This window comes from Portunus trituberculatus, chromosome 20 (genome assembly GCF_017591435.1).
Source record: "Portunus trituberculatus isolate SZX2019 chromosome 20, ASM1759143v1, whole genome shotgun sequence".
Lineage (NCBI taxonomy): Eukaryota > Metazoa > Arthropoda > Malacostraca > Decapoda > Portunidae > Portunus > Portunus trituberculatus.
In genome coordinates this window covers 2,893,588-2,912,500 of record NC_059274.1, presented here as the reverse complement: position 1 = coordinate 2,912,500, position 18,913 = coordinate 2,893,588, and the positions used below count along the sequence as shown (strand labels likewise).

General features: G+C 39.9%; 1 protein-coding gene across 2 annotated transcripts in view; it reads left to right on the top strand.

Annotated features, from left to right (window-relative positions):
* The window catches only part of LOC123506765 (glypican-5-like), a 237,394-nt gene extending 221,704 nt beyond the window's left edge, over positions 1-15,690 (top strand). For both annotated transcript variants that reach the window (XM_045259084.1, XM_045259083.1), the window contains 4 exons: positions 2,975-3,185; positions 11,994-12,114; positions 14,310-14,553; positions 15,018-15,690. In XM_045259084.1, the coding sequence (XP_045115019.1) occupies positions 2,975-3,185; positions 11,994-12,114; positions 14,310-14,553; positions 15,018-15,121 (680 nt within the window). In that variant the 3' untranslated portion in view covers positions 15,122-15,690. The remainder of the gene's footprint in view (positions 1-2,974; positions 3,186-11,993; positions 12,115-14,309; positions 14,554-15,017) is intronic.
* Positions 15,691-18,913: the final 3,223 nt, after the last annotated feature.

The following is an 18,913-nucleotide window of genomic DNA, read 5'->3' as shown; positions in this document are numbered from 1 at the left end:
GACAGTTTTTTTCTGGTTAACTCTCTCGGACCTGCTCGGGAACTGGCATCTTAGTGGGAATTTTTTGTTTAGTCTTTTTTTTTTTTTTTTTTCTCTCTTTGCTGGATTTCCCGTCTTACATAAAAAAAAAAATATATATATATATATATATATATATATATATATATATATATATATATATATATATATCATACCCCACCTGTTTTATAAAGGAAATAAAAGAAAACCTAGAGCTATACTTTTGAAATGATCACAAGCCGAACCTAACCAAAGCCAACCTAACTCGACCCTCTTTAAGTAAAGTGTAATACCTGATCTTCACGTAATCTTATAGGAAACTAATACAGGAAAACATGAAAACCCAGATAACTTCCACCATAGCTAATTAGAGTTATCGAATTAATAGCGCTAAACATTTATACGAAGCCAAACCTTACCAAACCAAACTGAACCTTCTTTAAGACTAACTGTAGCAGATAAGAATAGTTTTAACGTTTATACTGAGCAAGAACATTATCAAACTTAATCTACTAAGCTAACTAACCTCAAAATGACCTCAAATAGGATCTCTTCACGTAATTCTAATTGGAAACTCGTACAGGACGGTCGTGTAAAAAAAGTCACACAGGCAGGAACGAGATGCGCCAATTATACGGTTTAGATAGGTCGCTGAGGGTCAACCAAGGTCCAGTGGTTCAGGGTGATTAGGGATGCCTGGGTGACCGTGGACGTGCTTGTTATTGTGATTGGCGAATTGTGTGATTAGAAGCAAGTTAAGTGAGTCTCTCTCTCTCTCTCTCTCTCTCTCTCGTGTGTGTGTGTGTGTGTGTGTGTGTGTGTGTGTGTGTGTGTGTGTGTGTGTGTGTGTGTGTGTGTGTGTGTGTGTGTGTGTGTGTGTGTGTGTGTGTGTGTGTGTGTGCGCGCGCGCGCATGCAGCTGCTTTTTAGTATGCCTAAGTCCTCGTGTATGTATGACTAAATATAGATGTGGAGGTTGTGTGTGTGTGTGTGTGTGTGTGTGTGTGTGTGTGTGTGTGTGTGTGTGTGTGTGTGTGTGTGTGTGTGTGTGCGTGTGTGTGTGTGTGTGTGTGTGTGCACCAGAAGCTTTGGCACTACTGTAAGCTTGTCCTCCACCTGTTGGGGCACTTTTTATGAAGCAGAGGTAATGTTGCCCTGTTCCCCTACCCTCTCATCGCCTTCCCTCTCCTCCTTCCTTATCTCTAACCTCCCCTCATAATCATCACATTCCCCTCAAGCTTTCCCTCCTCACCCTACTCCTTCCCTCACATTATCATCACACCATCTCCTCAGCACCTTTCCCCTTTATAGTCATCACAACCCGGTCCCCTTCCCACTCCCTGACTAATCATCACCCCTCTCCTCCTCTCTCCTTCCCTCTCCTCTCCTCTCAGACAGCTTCCCTGCACCCTTCCCCCTCTCCAGACAACTCCCTTAGCCTTCTCTCCCCGCCACTCGTCTCGTCTGCTGATGAAGATGAGTTAAACACCCCAGTAGAGGTGACCTTCGTGGGGCAGTGACCAGGGTATCGATGAGAGCAGGGTGTACAGTCATGGCTACAAGTTGAATACCACGCTTCACTTCCACTGTGCTCATAGTCTTCCCGGCTGTTTTATCTCCTCTGATGAACTGAGACTGTTGTGTAACTAAACTGTCGCCACACTGGAGGTCTTAAGGATGGGAAAGATTTAAGAACAGTGGAAGAAAATGCAGGTTATACGACTTTTTTATGAGTGTAAGAGTGAAGGACTGTGTGTGTGTGTGTGTGTGTGTGGCAGGGAGGTATGCATACGTGGTAGTGGGTGTGGACATGGTGTGTCTACGTGTGTCAGTTCAGCCTGTGTGTGTAGGTGTATTTAGACAGACAAATGGATGTGTGGACTTGGCACGTGTAAAAAGTGTAAGAGGAATGAAGAAGAACGCAAAGTAAATGAAGAAGGAAGACAGGGAGAGGGAGGACAAGTGAATATATATCGAGGAAGTTAGTGAGGGAGAAAAATTATGTGTTTGTAAATTTTGTTACGTAGGTGGTGAGTGAGGGGTTACTGTGTGTGTGTGTGTGTGTGTGTGTGTGTGTGTGTGTGTGTGTGTGTGTGTGTGTGTGTGTGTGTGTGTGTGTGTGTGTGTGTGTGTGTGTGTGTGTGTGTGTGTTTCTAACATGAATGGAAAGACGGAACAGACTGGCGAGGTAATTAAATGTTGATGAAATAGTAATAATCATTTTCGTTTTACTTTGAGGATGTAATGAGGAAATGATTGAATGGTGAATGGTCGCTGTTCGAATTTTTCTTTTAATAAATTAAACAAAACAAAAAAAACCGTAGATTATTTCGAACTCAAGATCATACAAACTTGAAATTCTCTTTTCCCAAACAAAAGGATGTTTTTATTCCTCGTAATCTCCACATTCTGAAAGATGATGGGATTTCTTGCTGTCATTTTGGTTGGTGCGTGTGTATGTGTGTGTGTGTGTGTGTGTGTGTGTGTGTGTGTGTGTGTGTGTGTGTGTGAAGATTGTGTGCGGCTTCTTTCTTGGAAGTGAAAACAAAAACTGTCCCCCTTCCTTTTGATTCAAACTTTGTCCGAACTTGTGTTATGAGACGGTGTTTTACTTTTATTTCGATGACAAGTAGTAGTAGTAATGGTAGTAGTAGTAGTGATGTTAATAGTAGTAGTAGTAGTAGTAGTAGTAGTAGTAGTAGCAGCAGCAGCAGCAACAGTAGTAGTAGTAGTAGTAGTAGTAGTAGTAGTAGTAGTAGTAGTAGTAGTAGTAGTAGTAGTAGTAGTAGTAGTAATAGTAGTAGTAGTGATAGTGGTGGTGATGGTAGTAGTAGCAATGATAATAGTAATGATACATGTAGTTCTTACGTTTCATGTATTTTCATAGCAAAAGGTGTTATTGTTATTGTTCTTGATCGTTTTTTGGCAACCATTTAAACACCATCTTTCCTTCACAGAGGCGGACGCTGAGAGACAGGAGCAGGAAGAAAACTTGACTGAGGAGCTGGAGCGGGAAGAACGTGCCAGCAGACGCATACTGGAGAGCGTGACGGGGGCTGCAGGTGCGGTGGATGCAGCACGGTTCTGGTGGACGACGCTGCCAGAGACCCACTGTAAAAACTTGCACGCCCACGACAAGAACTGCTGGAATGGTGTGCGCGTGGCTCAGTAAGTGTGTCAGCGATGGTGGGTGTGGATGTTGGGAGTGAATGTTAGTGGATGTTGGCAACTGGATGGGTGTGTGTATTGTATTGTCTGTGTGGGTATTGTATGATTAAATTGGTGTATTGGTGTATGTATAGGTGGGTAAATGTGTGTCTGTGTATGTGTGTGTGTTGTTGTTTCCACGTCCTTGAGTATAAGAACATAATACTATGAAAACCATACGAGAAACTGCACGTGGCACTACCTGTGTAAAACAAAGAGAGGCACTACGAATCCATCCACTATCCCTCGCAAAACGATTGATCCAGTTTATTAAAGCTCTCTGTTGACTCGGCACTAACAACATGATCATTTGCTCTGTTCCAGTGACACAGTAATCAGTTTCATAACCACTTTTTATTACGTATATATGTAATTTCACTGTGCTACGTAACAATTCACAAAACTAAGCAGATAATTTTTTAGAGACGAAAAGAACGGATTTTGTAATTTCGTGCCAGGACAATATTTGAAGGTGAATATAAGACAAAATAAGATGTCTCAGAATTGTCAGTAATTAAGGGAAGATCATCCAAATAGCCGTGATAGAGTTAAATGTCCTGTTCAGTTTCCAGGATCTTCATTGTAGGTGTGTGTGTGTGTGTGTGTGTGTGTGTGTGTGTGTGTGTGTGTGAGGGTGTGTGGGTGATGATGTGTGGGATGTGTGAGTAAGCTTTCTGCATCCCTTTGTACACCATTACACAGTGGCGAACCAGTGAGCCGTGCAAACAGATCCTGTCATCACGAGACCTGAAACTCGTAACACACACACACACACACACACACACACACACACACACACACACACAGAGAGAGAGAGAGAGAGAGAGAGAGAGAGAGAGAGAGAGAGAGAGAGAGAGATACAGAGACAGAGACAGACAGACAGACATACAGACAGAGGCAAAGACAGAGAGACAGAGAGAAAGCAGACTACTGTGTACAACCGTGTATTGCATGTCTATACACAGAGAGCTAAAACCCATCAGCTTGCAACACATCAATCACGTATGCATTTGGACCAGAGAGAACGAGAGAGACCAGACAGATAGACAGATAGATAGAGACAGACGGATAGACTGACAGACGGACCCTCCACAACCAATCCCAACACCTACATAATTGCACACTTTTTCCCACCCATTCCATTTCTTATTTATAACCGACAATAAATCTAGATAGGAACACTATTGCATACGTGACCTGCATTGATAAGGAGGACGAGGACGAAAACGAGAAGGAGGAGGAGGAGGAGGAGGAGAAAGAAAAAGAGGACGACGAGGACGAGGAGAAAAGGAAGGAAGTCAAGAGAAGCGTGTCTTATTTAAGAGTGTTTGCTGACCTTGGAAATGTGTTAGTAGCATTTGACTTGACCTTGTTATTCCTGAGTGAGAGAGAGAGAGAGAGAGAGAGAGAGAGAGAGAGAGAGAGAGAGAGAGAGAGAGAGAGAGAGAGTCTTTGATATCGGTCATTATTTACTTATCGGCTTATTTCCTCTTCCTCCTCCTCCACTTCCTCCTCATTTCTTCCACCCCTCCTTCTTCTCCTCTCCTCTCCCTATTTCCTCCATCCCACTAAGAGGAAAAGTAGAAGTTTGCGTGCAAGGGGAAAGGAAGAAAGGAAAAGAAGAGGTGGAAGAGGAGGAATAGGAAGAGGAGAGGCTCTCGTGAAAGAACTCACCCATGTAAGGAGGAGAGGAGGAAGGAGAGAAGAGCGCCTGGAGAAATAGGAGAGATGGAAAGCAGAGAGAGAGAGAGAGAGTGTGTGTGTGTGTGTGTGTGTGTGTGTACCTGGAGAGACGAGAGGTGGATGGAGAAGTATTAGCGTGACTAAAGTTTTAATGGAAGGCGACTTGGTGGATGAGGTTGTATTCTATTCCACGGATCATCCATCAAGGGACGGGAGGAAGTGGAGGGGCAAGGATAGGAAGTGCTTGAAGGAGGCAGAAAGAGAGAGAGAGAGAGAGAAGGGGAGAGAAGAGGATTGAATACATGGAAAATTCATCTACAAACTAAAGAGAAATGTCAGGAGGAAATGCAGAGAGAAGAGAAGTGGAAGTACTGGAAGGAAAGAGAGAGGAAGGGGAGGAGAATGAAGGAAAGGGTACGAAATTGTTATAGTAAAGGGACAGAAAAGTGGAATTAATCCTTACAGTACCATGACGCGTTTCCATATTCATTGTTCTTACTAGTTAGTGATTTCATACAGCTTCAGAAACTTATGGGGGGATCAAAACAGACGGTGGCCATTAATCTTCTGACCTCCGTAGACCCTTCCTAATGTCAATAAAATAATCTAATCATACACAAATCTCAAAATTAAATAATATGTCCCAGTATTGAATAGGTTTAGCTCAAGGTATGAAAAGTATTTCCTAAGAGCACAGGTAGAATAAAGTACAGATGAGACGTAGTACAAGATTAGTTGCACCTTACCGCTCTGCTCTTCTCCGTGCCCTCCCCCGCTGAGCATACTCTAAGGACTCGTTAAATCAAAGGAAAAAGATGATTTATATTGCTATTATGTCTTTGATTGAGTACAGTTTCCTCTATTAGAATTATGAGAGTCCAATGGATTTCATGTCTATAAACTAAGTGGAAATTGATATATGGATGATCTAACTGCTCTTACTAAATACCGGTTAACCAATCTATATTTATCGAAAAGTGAGAAATAACAGGTGGAGATGTTTGACTGATGTGTCCTTGTCTGCAACACTGTACAGTATATCACTCTTTAATCCCTTTGGCTTACTCTGACAAAGAACCGCAGACGAGAGAGGCAGGTTCATCCACTAGTAGCTATCGACAGGTCTGTAAGGGAAGAACATGTAATTAGGTTATTCACCGTCTATCACGCCCGAATTGGAATCCAGAGTCACTAATTTAGCTGAAGGTTTAGCAGCCAGAAAGCCGAGGTGTCGCAGGGTGAAACATAGTAAGTAGTCAGTCAAGTAACTTCCATTCACTTCTACTGTTTTACGCTTTCGTTCAATCCACGTCCTTGCTTCCTTTGGCAATCTTAAAGACCTTGACAAATGATAGACTCTAAGATCACAGGACTGAGAATTGAGGCAAGCACTAGATACATTAGCAGTGTGGCAGTGTGATCTATTCCTCATCCCTTATCCTTTGACTGTCCCATGAAGACCGTGCGAAAACTGACTGTTAGTGTATGAATTGTATATATATTTTTGGGGGGTTTATCGTTTTTTTTTTTTTTGGTTTGGTTTATCGTTTGGTTTAACGTGAATAAATTACAATGACGTTCAGAGACAGACACGTACGAGTAAAAACCAAATTTGCATGTTCTTTTTGTAATTACGTAACCAATATTGAGTGAATATATGAAAATTTACAGAACTTCTACATCAGACTAATATAAAACCAAAATAGGTCCTTTCAAACTCAGTACTAAAATATTTCACCTCGAACTTGTAAATGGCACTTGACTTTGCTTAAAATAACTCGTCGTTGGTTCTTGAGAGAGAGAGAGAGAGAGAGAGAGAGAGAGAGAGAGAGAGAGAGAGAGAGAGAGAGAGTTTTTTTAGCCCACTTCACGAGCCTTGGATGTGTCAGTTTGGCAGGTGGTGGGAAGGAACAGGTGAGTGGAAGGAAGCAGGTAAAGGGATGGCTCTCAGGTGTGCTAATTGGACTCCGTGTAGTGACGGGCAGCAGGTAGGCCATCAGAGAGAGAGAGAGAGAGAGAGAGAGAGAGAGAGGGCGTGGAGCAGTAATCAATACCTTAGAAAACAATTAAAGATAGACCAGTTTGTTTCTATTAGACAAAAGGTAACTTTATCCCAACTTCTTTTTCTTAGGGACGAAAGTGGCAGTATATCATTGCATCTATTAACATACCAGGGACGCTTCGAATGCTTGAGGGTAGAGCAGGTCAGACCAGAAAGATGGAATGTATGGGCGAGGACAGGTCAGGTTGGAAAGAGAGAGAGAGAGAGAGAGAGAGAGAGAGAGAGAGAGAGAGAGAAGGAATAAAAAAGGGAAACGGCAACAAAATAGAAAACCGAAGCAAACTTTCAAACATTCATGGATAACGAAATGCACACACACACACACACACACACACACACACACACACACACACACACACACACACACACACACACACACACACACACAATAGAATCAACTCAAAAATAAAACATACAAATATAGATATAAGTTCTTAAGTCCACGCAGTCGTCATAAAGTTTCTTGCGACACACATACGTACACACACAAACAAGGAAGAAAGTAGGACGAAGCTAAGAGTTCAAATCGGCAACCCTCCAAGCATACAATAGTCAGTCTAGTTCAATAATAAACCAACAACACACAATGGCGAGAAGAATAACAGCCACTTCAGTGTTGTGTATAGAACTTACAATACAAATAGTCAAGAAGCGGTAAAAATGATGTGGAAACTATTAAAACCGTGCCTTGCTTGGACTCTTGCTTTCTGTTCCACGTTCCTCACCCTTTCAGCCCTGCCACAGCCAAAACCCTTACGTCCGTCGATAAAAATTGGACAAGAGACGCCCATGGGAGGCGCCAGGGAAAAGCACACAATCTAGTCTACGTTAAAATGGATGGATAGTGGAGTGTGGTGGTTGTGATGGTAGGGTGTGTGTGTGTGTGTGTGTGTGTGTGTGTGTGTGTGTGTTTGGGGACGTGTGGTTCGTGTGAGGGAGGAAGAAGAGATATAAATAAGAATGTAGAAGTGTAGAGGATAAATGGAGCGATAAAACTATAGATTATAAGTAAAACATTCAAAGTGAGTGCAAATGTTACTGAAAAAGAGTGTGTGTGTGTGTGTGTGTGTGTGTGTGTGTGTGTGTGTGTGTGTGTGTGCGCGCGTTTGCGTGTGTGTTTGGCAGATGCGTGTGAGATATCAGAAGCAGTTAAGACACGTGTTAATTATTGAACCGCAATAGAGGAGGAAGGAAGGAGGAGTTACTGTTTCGTGTCACAAGAGTGCAATCATCATTCCTTAGAGAGAGAGAGAGAGAGAGAGAGAGAGAGAGAGAGAGAGAGAGAGAGAGAGAGAGAGAGTAGGGGGATTGGATATTCTGTGAAAGCTTCTTTGCAACACCTGGAACCATTTCCCTTAGTTTGTTTTGTGTTCATTTTGTTACTCTCGTCATTTCTCACTGAAGATTAAGGTCATGACGTCACTTGTTTTCGTTGCGTTATGAAGATAATGTTTTTAATGAAAGTTTAAAGTTAAGGTGTTTTTTTTTTTTTTTGGGGGCTCGATTTTAACAACCCCTGTAATTATGAATCTTATTTTGAAAACTTTAAATATATTACATGAAATTCATCGCTACATTGTGCTAAGTAAATCCTCTCATTACTGGGACACATTGAGATTCGTATACGATTAGACCATTTTATTTACATTAGAAAGGGTCTATGGAGGTCAGAAGATTAATGGCCAGAGTCATCACTATTTCAATCCTCCACATAAGTTTCTGAAGCTGTATAAGATCACCAAATTGTAAGCAGAATGAATATAAAAGCGCGTCGTGGTACTGAAGAGGTTAAACATAAGATATCATGCAGACTAGATTACTTAACAAAACAACTTAATCTATCGCAACTAGTCTCACCCAAGCGAAAATAGTTAGCCTGACTGATCTTTATGTAATTATGCATTTTGCTGTTGTCAGTCTTACATATAATTACTTTCGCGGTTTGTGCTGTTAAATATGTTTTCTTTCACATTCAAGACCCTAAACTAATTTCTTGAAACTTAGAAACCGTTGCACTTCCTCACAAGAATAGTTAAAACGCGTGCAAGGTCTCCACTACCTGGGAAGCAAGAGCGTTTAGCCTTTTGTCCATAAAAGTGAAAAATAAAGAGCATTTAAGAACAAAACAAAGAAAAGAGGCAGGAGAACACTGTGTAATAAAATTTAATGTGAAAAGAAGTGTAAAGCTGAACTCGCCCAAAAGAGAGAGAGAGAGAGAGAGAGAGAGAGAGAGAGAGAGAGAGAGAGAGAGAGAGAGAGAGAATGCTTGACGCCCTAACAGACCAAGGGTACAGTATAAGAAGTTTGGATATGTTTGTATATGGTAAAAGTAAATTAACTCAGTGCATATTTCCTACTTTAGCCTCAAACTCTCCCCTCATCTTCCCCTCATCCTCGTCCCGCCATTCTTAACCTTCCCCTCTCTCCTTTCTCCTCTCTTCTTATTTTCTTCTGATTCTCCTTTTACCTCCCTTTCTCTTCTCTTCTCATTTTACTCATCCATCTTTTTACTTATTCCCTCGTTCTCTCTCACTCATCCTTGTCCTTTCTATTCTCTCATCCACTCCTCACTCCTGATATCCATTCTCTCTTGTCGCCTTGTGAAACTCTACGGAACCATCAATTCATGTTTAATAAGTTATAGTCATTATTATTATTATTATTGTTATTATTATTGTTACTATTATTGTTATTATTATTGTTATTATTATTATTATTGTTATTATTATTATTATCATCATTATTATTGTTGTCGTTGTTGTTATTGTTGTTGCGTTGTTGATACTAATAATGTTGTTGTAGTTTTGTGTGTGTGTGTGTGTGTGTGTGTGTGTGTGTGTGTGTGTGTGTGTGTGTGTGTGTGTGTGCGTGCCCATACTTGCAGTCAAAAGCAAAGAAATTAGTAACGTCAAATCATCATATTAATAACTTGATTTATGTGTGTAATTACTTCATTAATGGGACTTGTTGTTATGCAGTAATTATAAATGCCAGACTCAGACAGCCACCGAGACAGACAGAAAGCCAGACAGACAGGCAAATGAATACGAGTAGATACAAAGACAAACAAACGGACCGGCAGACAAACAAACAGACAGACAAATTAATAGATAGTCAGACAAACAAACAAAGACAGGCAGACAAAGAAACAGCTGGTCTCTAAAAACTGGAGACTGCAGCGTGTTTGTGTTAGCCTGAGAAGTGTCTTAGGTCAAAGGCTGACTCGGGAGTAATAAGGAAGTAAAACACTCTCTCTCTCTCTCTCTCTCTCTCTCTCTCTCTCTCTCTCTCTCTCTCTCGCAGTGGCCATTTAGCTAACGCCTCTACTGCCTGGTGAAGACACACGGTGAAGGTTATGCCGAGATGCTCAGTGCCAGAACAAAAATCCATAAAGCGACTGCCGTAGTGCAAAACGGGGAATGGAAGTGCAGAGAGAGAGAGAGAGAGAGAGAGAGAGAGAGAGAGAGAGAGAGAGAGAGAGAGGATGTTACTGGGGAGGACGAGAAAACAAGAAATCCCAGAAATAGAAAGGTGTTGAAAAGAAAACAAATGACGAACGAAAACAAGGAGTACAAGAAATAAAAATAAATTAAACAAATGGCTACTATAGAATGGAAAGAAGTAAAAAAAAAAGTGAAGATGCGTAAGGAGTAAAAGATCGTGAAATGAGAAGATGTAAAGAAAATGAGCAAAATAGTACAAGAATTAGAGCGACGAGAAAGAGGAAGAGAATGAGGAATGAAGGAAAAAAAAAAAAAAGCTGGAAGGAGAAGGAGGACTTGGAGGAGGAGAATGAGAACACAGAAAACGGGAAAAATGGTGGGGATGGTGGTGGTGGTGTTGGTGGTGGTGATGGAGGTGGAGAAAGAGGATGTGAACTAAATAGGGTTTTGATTGATGAGGAGGAACTGGTGTTGGACTGGATGTAAGAGAGAGAGAGAGAGAGAGAGAGAGAGAGAGAGAGAGAGAGAGATTACGTATTGTGTGTTGTTGTTTCTGCCGCTGCTTCTGTTCATTTTATTAAATCGTAACTGAATCTGATATATGTACTTGACTTTGTTTTCCACACACACACACACACACACACACACACTGATGTGACCTTAGGCGCTCCACAGACTTAACACTATCCTCCTCCTCCTCCTCCTCCTCCTCCTCCTCCTCCTCCTCCTCCTCCTCCTCCTCCTCCTCCTCCTCCTCCTCATCTTCTATTTCTGGTTGAGTTAAAAGTCCTTACACGGAGTCTGAAAAGAGTTAACCCACCTTAGCAGAGATGAGGAAGAGAAGGAGGAAGAGGAGAAAGAGAAGGAGAAAAGGAGGAGGAGGAGGAGGAGAAGGAGGAGGAGGAGGAGGAGGAAGAAGACCAAAGCAATCGGATTCCACAGAAAACTCATTGTCGTCCTGGAAAGATAATCTGAGAGGGAGGAAGGTCACACGAAGACTTACGAAATTTTGCTACGATAGGACCAAATCTCTCTCTCTCTCTCTCTCTCTCTCTCTCTCTCTCTCTCTCTCTCTCTCTCTCTCTCTCGAACACGTGCAGTAACTCCTACTAACAACTGTTCTCCTTGGCAGCGTCTAAAATGGCATTTGTTCAACACACACTTGCACATTTTTGCATTAATGTGTTAAAGAGAGAGAGAGAGAGAGAGAGAGAGAGAGAGAGAGAAGGGGGGGGAGAGAAAGAATCATGCACCACTATATTTAAAGAGGAAAAATAAACTATACCATTTACTTCACCTCTTCATTCATATTCATTCTGCTTATTTGGTGATTTTATACACCTTCATAAACTCATGTGGGGATTAAAATGGTGAAGACTCAGAGCATCAATCTTTTAAACTCCAGAGACCCTTTCTAATGTAAATAAAATCGTCTAATCATACCCAAAACTGAAGGTAAAAACGCGTCCCAGTACTGAAGGGGTTAACACTCGGGAAAGATGTACTGATACTTGAAAGAAGGGAAAAAATGACAGGTGGAATGAGGAGAGTTCAATATTACCTCTTTATAATCTTCTACAGGTACACCAAGACCGCTGCAGGTGTTGGAATCCACGCCCAAAAGTACAACCCAGAGGTCCGACTTGAAAAGCCCGACACCTCTGTTTACTCTCTCATCGAGGAGCTAAGGGCCGTCCGTAGGGTAAGTCTCTGTAACCTGCGCTGTTTGTCACTTTATTATATTTGCTTCATATTAAAGGTATCGTTGTTGGTGGTGATTGTCTCTCTAAAGGAATCACAACTCCAGTAGCAATATAGCGGAGATAGGAGAATGGGAGGGCATCGTACAACTACTGTCATTACTGTTGCTTTCACCTCAATCACCATCGTTGCTGTGATGAAGGGGAAGAAGAATGAACTGAGGAAGGCAGATGAAAACAAACAGATGATGATGACAATGAAGACGAAGATGGGAAAGAAGGAAATTATTAGAAGAATGAGGAAACAAAGAGAAGCAAAAACTCTAATACTCAGTGTTGCCAGATGCAGTGTAATGACCTTGTTTTAGGGTAATTTGAGCACTATTAGAGTAACATTATTTCATTTTATATTATTTTATCACCGTACATATCAAGATAATACTTTTCTTACATATACATACATATAAATGATCTCTAGAAAGTAGATTTTTTAACAGACGGTAATTTTAAAGTAAGCAGGGTAATGTTAAGGGTGAATTTAAGATGTAAAATTCGCAACTCAACCTGGCAGCAGTGATAATGCTGTTGGAGGAGTGGTAAAAAGGAGTAGTGTAATGCAAAGTGAAATTAGCCACACGACATTCCCACACACACTTGGTTCCCATCGCTCTCACATTCCACACACCCACACGCGCCCAGCTGGTTTTACTGGACTTGGTGTGGCACTGGAAAGAGAGAGAGAGAGAGAGAGAGAGAGAGAGAGAGAGAGAGAGAGAGAGAGAGGTAGGATTCTTGTTGATTCTCTCTCTCTCTCTCTCTCTCTCTCTCTCTCTCTCTCTCTCTCTCTCTCTCTCTCTCTCTCTCTCTCTCTCTCTCTCTCTCTCTATATATATATATATATATATATATATATATATATATATATATATATATATATATATATATATATATATATATATATATATATATATATATATATATATATATATATATATATATATATATATATATATATATATATATATATATATATATATATATATATATATATATATATATATATATATATATATATATATATATATATATATATATATATATATATATATATATATATATATATATATATACACACACCATACCATGTGGGCTTTTTCAGGGAATTTATGGGCTAAAGGGGTACCTCCTATCTCAAAGCCCACCCGTTAGGAAACTGTTGCCCCGAGTGAGGAAGCCCAACCTACACTCAGACCGTACAGCACATAAACTTCTTTGAACCTAAACATCCTTCACCCTCTAAAAAAAAAAAAAAATAAAAAAAATAAAGAAAGTAACATGACATCTGTAGGTCTGTGTTTAGGTGAGGTACGAGTATTTATATAGATAGATACGTAGGTCAATCACCCTCATTTTAGTGAACTGAAGTAAGATGGTGGTGAAGTAAGAAGAAAAAAAAAAAAAAAGTAAGCTGTTGGAGGAGTGACTGAAATAAACTGGTTGTGAAGTCAGAAAAGTAGGCTGATGGGGGGATGACTGAAGAAGGCTGGTGACGTGACTGAAGTAGGCTGGTGGTGATATGACTGAAGTAGGCTAATGGTGACATGACTGAAGTAGGCTGTTAGAGCAATGGTGAGCGTAGCCTACCAGTAGTAGTATGTGAAGGCCTTCCAGGTGGCACATGAGCACAGGACCGTATGCAAACTTAAGTTAAATTAGATTAATTCACATCTCAGAAGGAAATGTTATTGCTTTACACAAGATAATATGGCACTGATCAGCTGGTGATCCTTCACATTAAATTGACTTGTGATCCTTGTTGTTAGTCCATTTGTGTGTTCTACTTGTGAATAAACTGGTAGTATTTGCTGAGATCAAGTTTTTCCGAAACCAGATGGTAGGTGGAAACTGTGCAGGACCTCTAAATGGTACTCACAAAGAAAAGTTTGAGAAGCACTGTGCTAGAGAGATGACTGAAGCATGCTGGGGGTGGGTTGATTGAAATAGGCTGGCGGTGAGATGACTGAACTAGGTTGGTGGTGACATGACTGAAGCAGGCTGTTGGATGGATGACTGAAGAAGGCTGGTGGTAGATTAATTGATCTGAATTAGGCTGATGATTGGTTGACTGAAGTATTTTGGTGGGGACATGAGTGAAACAGGCTGGTGGTGTCATGGCTGACGTTTCCCCTCCACACAGCTGGTGGTGACATCACTCACGTGGCTGCTCAAGTCAGACTCCCGCCGCAGCCACTACAATCAGATGGACGGCTCGGGGTCAGGCGTGGACATACCTGGGATGGAGATGTCAGCTGAGTCCCACAACAGAGGTGGCAGTCCCAGTTATGATGATGAGTACGAGTATTATCAGAGTTACTACGATGAAGGTTCCTCAGGCTACGGGTCAGGAGACCAGATCCACGAGTCACCTGTGTCTGAAGGAGGTAAGGAATTCATGTGCTCACTAGTTCAGGTGTTATTGGTGAGTCTTCCAGAACTATTTTATACAGGCAAGAAAACCTTTGATTCCAAAGTCTTGCATATAAAGATTAATTGTGCAAAGTACTTATATCAATTTATAAAGGATATTTAAAGAACTGTATAATTTTATCACTCAGTCAATAGCTATGTATAAAGTCTTCTCTTCCTGAGTAATTCATATCTTCTGCACTGTGTCATCATTGTTGTCCTCTTCATTTATTAATAATTGACATAATCATGCTTTTAATATATCCATCAAACTCATCTACATTAATATTTTGTTGCTACCAGTGTCTTCTCTCTCTCTCTCTCTCTCTCTCTAGTAACATAATTATAAACAGGCTTTTCCAATTCATTTCTGTCCTTGACCAATCTCTCCAATACATAACAGAAATTATGTGTTCCTGACTCTCACACTTTCTTGCAGTTCCTGTCCCAGCCCATGAGACGACTGCCTCTTCAGGACAGCTAAGAGCCAGCTTACTGATGGTTATGCTGATGGCTGTAGTCGGCGCTGCTCTCCAACGCTAGAGCTGATCCACCATCCTCCCATACCCACATCTCCCTACCCAGCAGAAGCAGTGCACACCTCTCTCTCTCTCTCTCTCTCTCTCTCTCTCTCTCTCTCTCTCTCTCACACACACACACACACACACACACACACACACACACACACACACACACACACACACACACACACACACACACACACACACACACACACACACACTCTAACAACTCCTTGCTATTTAATGTTATCCCTTTTTATACAATTTACATGAGTTTCCCCATAGTATATGACCAAGGAACACCCCCTCCTGGAACATTCCAATTCTTATCACCACTTAGAAAATACGTTCCCGGTGGACGTCTCTCTTTGGTCGCAGTTTAAGAAAGTTTAACGATAAAATGAAAAAAAATATGTGTATATAAATGTAGACCCTAGATGCATCGTACCAAATGACAGCACACACAGTCATTTATGGTACACTTAGACACACACACACACACACACACACACACACACACACACACACACACACACATACACACACACACACACACACACACACTTCACAGCTCAGCACACCCACCCAGCATCAACATAAGCCACTCAACACACAACTTAGAACTATGCCACATCAGAGGACCCACCAAGCCCATCACCACAGGAAGTGTGTGTATAGCAGTCACCTCCATCACCTTCACTGCCCCTTGTTACTGGCCTACAGTTGCCATCATACACCCAACACATGCTATCTACAAAGACCCCAAGATGTCCCAGAGGTTTTGGGATGTGTTGATCACCTAGCACTCCATGGTGATGCTAATGTATCAAAGAAATATCATGGTTCAGGGGACTCGATAAGGCTGCCTTTCAGAGGGGTATTTGTTCTCTGTCTGGTTATGTCACTGAAAGAGTTGTGTACAAATTGCAATATGTACTCTACTGAATATCTGACTTGTATAGGTTGTTGAGGCTGCAACAGTAATATTTTACCATTGTCTGCCAGGTAAATGGTTTGGTTATGCAAACTGGTTGTGCAAAGGTCTGGAGTCAGTGTCATGACATCATGGCTTTGTATAGGCAAATTAATGAATTTAACCAAGAAAGACCATTCTGCTGTTGTATCATTACATATTTTATTCATTTAAATTAATGCAGATAAAAGATATAATTTTCATAGTGAAATAATCTATATACTTTTGAAAAAAGCTTGTACATTTGTAGCATTTCTCTAATCATCACAACTTCTATCTAAGTAACAGTTGCAAACACAAGTATTTCCAGCGGAAAGCCAGATTTTAAAACTTATGTCTCTTCCAGGAATGTTGATTAGCAAGGTACACTTTGGTTTCCTTTCTTTTCTTTTTTTTTTTATCTTGAGAACATTTTTCATCTTACATAGGTATATGAGGGCATCCATGATTACCTTATAATTAAATTGACTGACTTGTTAAATACATAAATGATGCCATGAAATTTTATTTTGACAAGATTGTAGATTGAACTATATCCATTTTTCTTTTCTTTTTCTTTTATTTTTTTGCCCCTTTTTTTGTGTGTGTGTGATGACAGTATCCTAATGTATACAATACATGTATACAGTAAGAATACAGGAGGAATGCTTGAAAATACTAGGCATATTAAGAATATATATTAATTGCCTTAAATCTATTCATCTTGAGCTATAAAAATTATCTGTCTTATACTCAGTGATCTGTGGGATTTTTCAGTCAAAAAATTAATTTGGATGCAAGGCCAGTGAATAAGATGCAGCTTATTTGCAGTCTGATGGTATAAGTAAATCAAATCAATTTGTTTTAAGTGTATTGATAATAATAGTTTGTGGTATTTTTGTCATGATAAGTACTGTGACTGTTGTTGAGATGTTTCATTTTCTCTTCTGATGTATATATAATGAAAAGAACATTTTATTATCTGAAAAATTCATTTTAATGTGAAATTATGTAGTGAGTAACTTTTTAATTTGATATTTCATTCTTAGTGAATTGAAAGATTTGTAAATTTTTCAAAGAAGTTTGCATATATGACTATTACTATGTAGTTTAAAATATAAAATGTCATCTGATTGAAACAGAAAGCATTACAACTAACTATTTCATATAGAGAACTCAATGGAAGAAGAGGCAGAGGGTGTGGCTGTCCTCTATTTAAGAACATGATGGCAAATGGATGGAGTCTGTATTCATTGCATATGTATATAAACAATAGTCCTGAGCAGCCACCCCCCACACATCTACAAAGTGTGCGTGTATGTGTGTGTGTGTGGGGGTGTCCGCTGCCCTTCAGGAGCAGTGTCACTATCTCCCAGCAATATATTAAGTGCATAAGGTTCACCTCATCTCTTGAAATGCCTCTGTGTTGGTCCATTGAGCTACACCACCTGTAGCTGCTGCCCCGTCAACACATATGTTGACACTACCCAGCTAGTTTGTGTTCACTGGCTACTTTAGCCACCATGGGAGAGTCCTGGACCAAGAGGACAGCAGTTGCCCAGGGCTGCATGGCTGCCAGTCTTGTGTGCATGCACTGACTTGTCAGTTTCTGAGGAGGTGTGCTCTATTTGAGAGAATTGTACATAAGATTTATTTTTTAGTCCCCTCTTGTTGATAGTTGAAGCTAGCGTTCATTCATTGTCTGGGGTGTCTGCAACAGCAGTGGCAGAGCTTTGCACCTGAAAATATTGTTTCATTATTGTTGTTGTTGTTGTTGTTATTATTATTATTATTATTATTATTATTATTATTATTATTATTATTATTACTATTATTACTATTACTATTATTATTATTATTATTATTATTATTATTATTATTATTATTATTATTATTATAATTAATATCATTATTACCACTATTATCATTATTACCACTATTATCATTATTATTGTCATTATTATTATTATTATTATTATTATTATTATTATTATTATTATTATTATTATTATTATTATTATTATTATTATTATTATTATTATTATTATTATTATTACTGTTTTTATCATTGTAATTTTTATTGTCATTATTTTCATTTTTGCATTTGTCAGACAGCCATCCTTCAGTACACATCATAGCGAAAGAGTGATAAGTCCTGTACACTTTAAGCTGTGAAGTTAGTTCTCTTTTAAACTGTCACTGGGTCTGTGTAGCTTACTGCCTGCTGTAATATTTTTCTCTTTTTTATTTTTCAGTACAGGGATTCTGCAACTTGACTGCTATTATTTTTATTTTTCAAATTATGAAGAATTCATATATAGATGAAAAAAGACTATTACTTGCTCACATATTTTCTATTTGCTTATCTTTCTTATCCAATTCTCATATGAGAAAGCCCACTGATCATTAAGGATTAGAGTCCAACAATCAGGAGTGTATACTGTGGAAGTGAGGCACATGAAAAGGACTTGTGGAGCGACAAGATGAGAGGATGAGAGCAATGGATGTTTGCATAAGAGAGGTGGTAAGAGCACCTGTACCAATTGGGGAATGGTGAAAAAGATGAAAAGAGATGCATTGAGATGGCATTGTCAAAGTGATAGAATAGAAAGCAAAGTATATTGAATTTACATAAGTGAGATAAAAGATAGTAAATGAAGAATGTTACTTAGAGGATGGTAAAGAAGTATATGTGTGAAAGAGATGGCACTTCAATAATCAAGAAGGGAATGTTTGGAAAAGACTGTGTGTGTGTGTGTGTGTGTGTGTGTGTGTGTGTGTGTGTGTGTGTGTGTGTGTGTGTGTGTGTGTGTGTGTGTGTGTCCTCTAAGTGCTAGATTTATTTCACTTCCACAACTCATG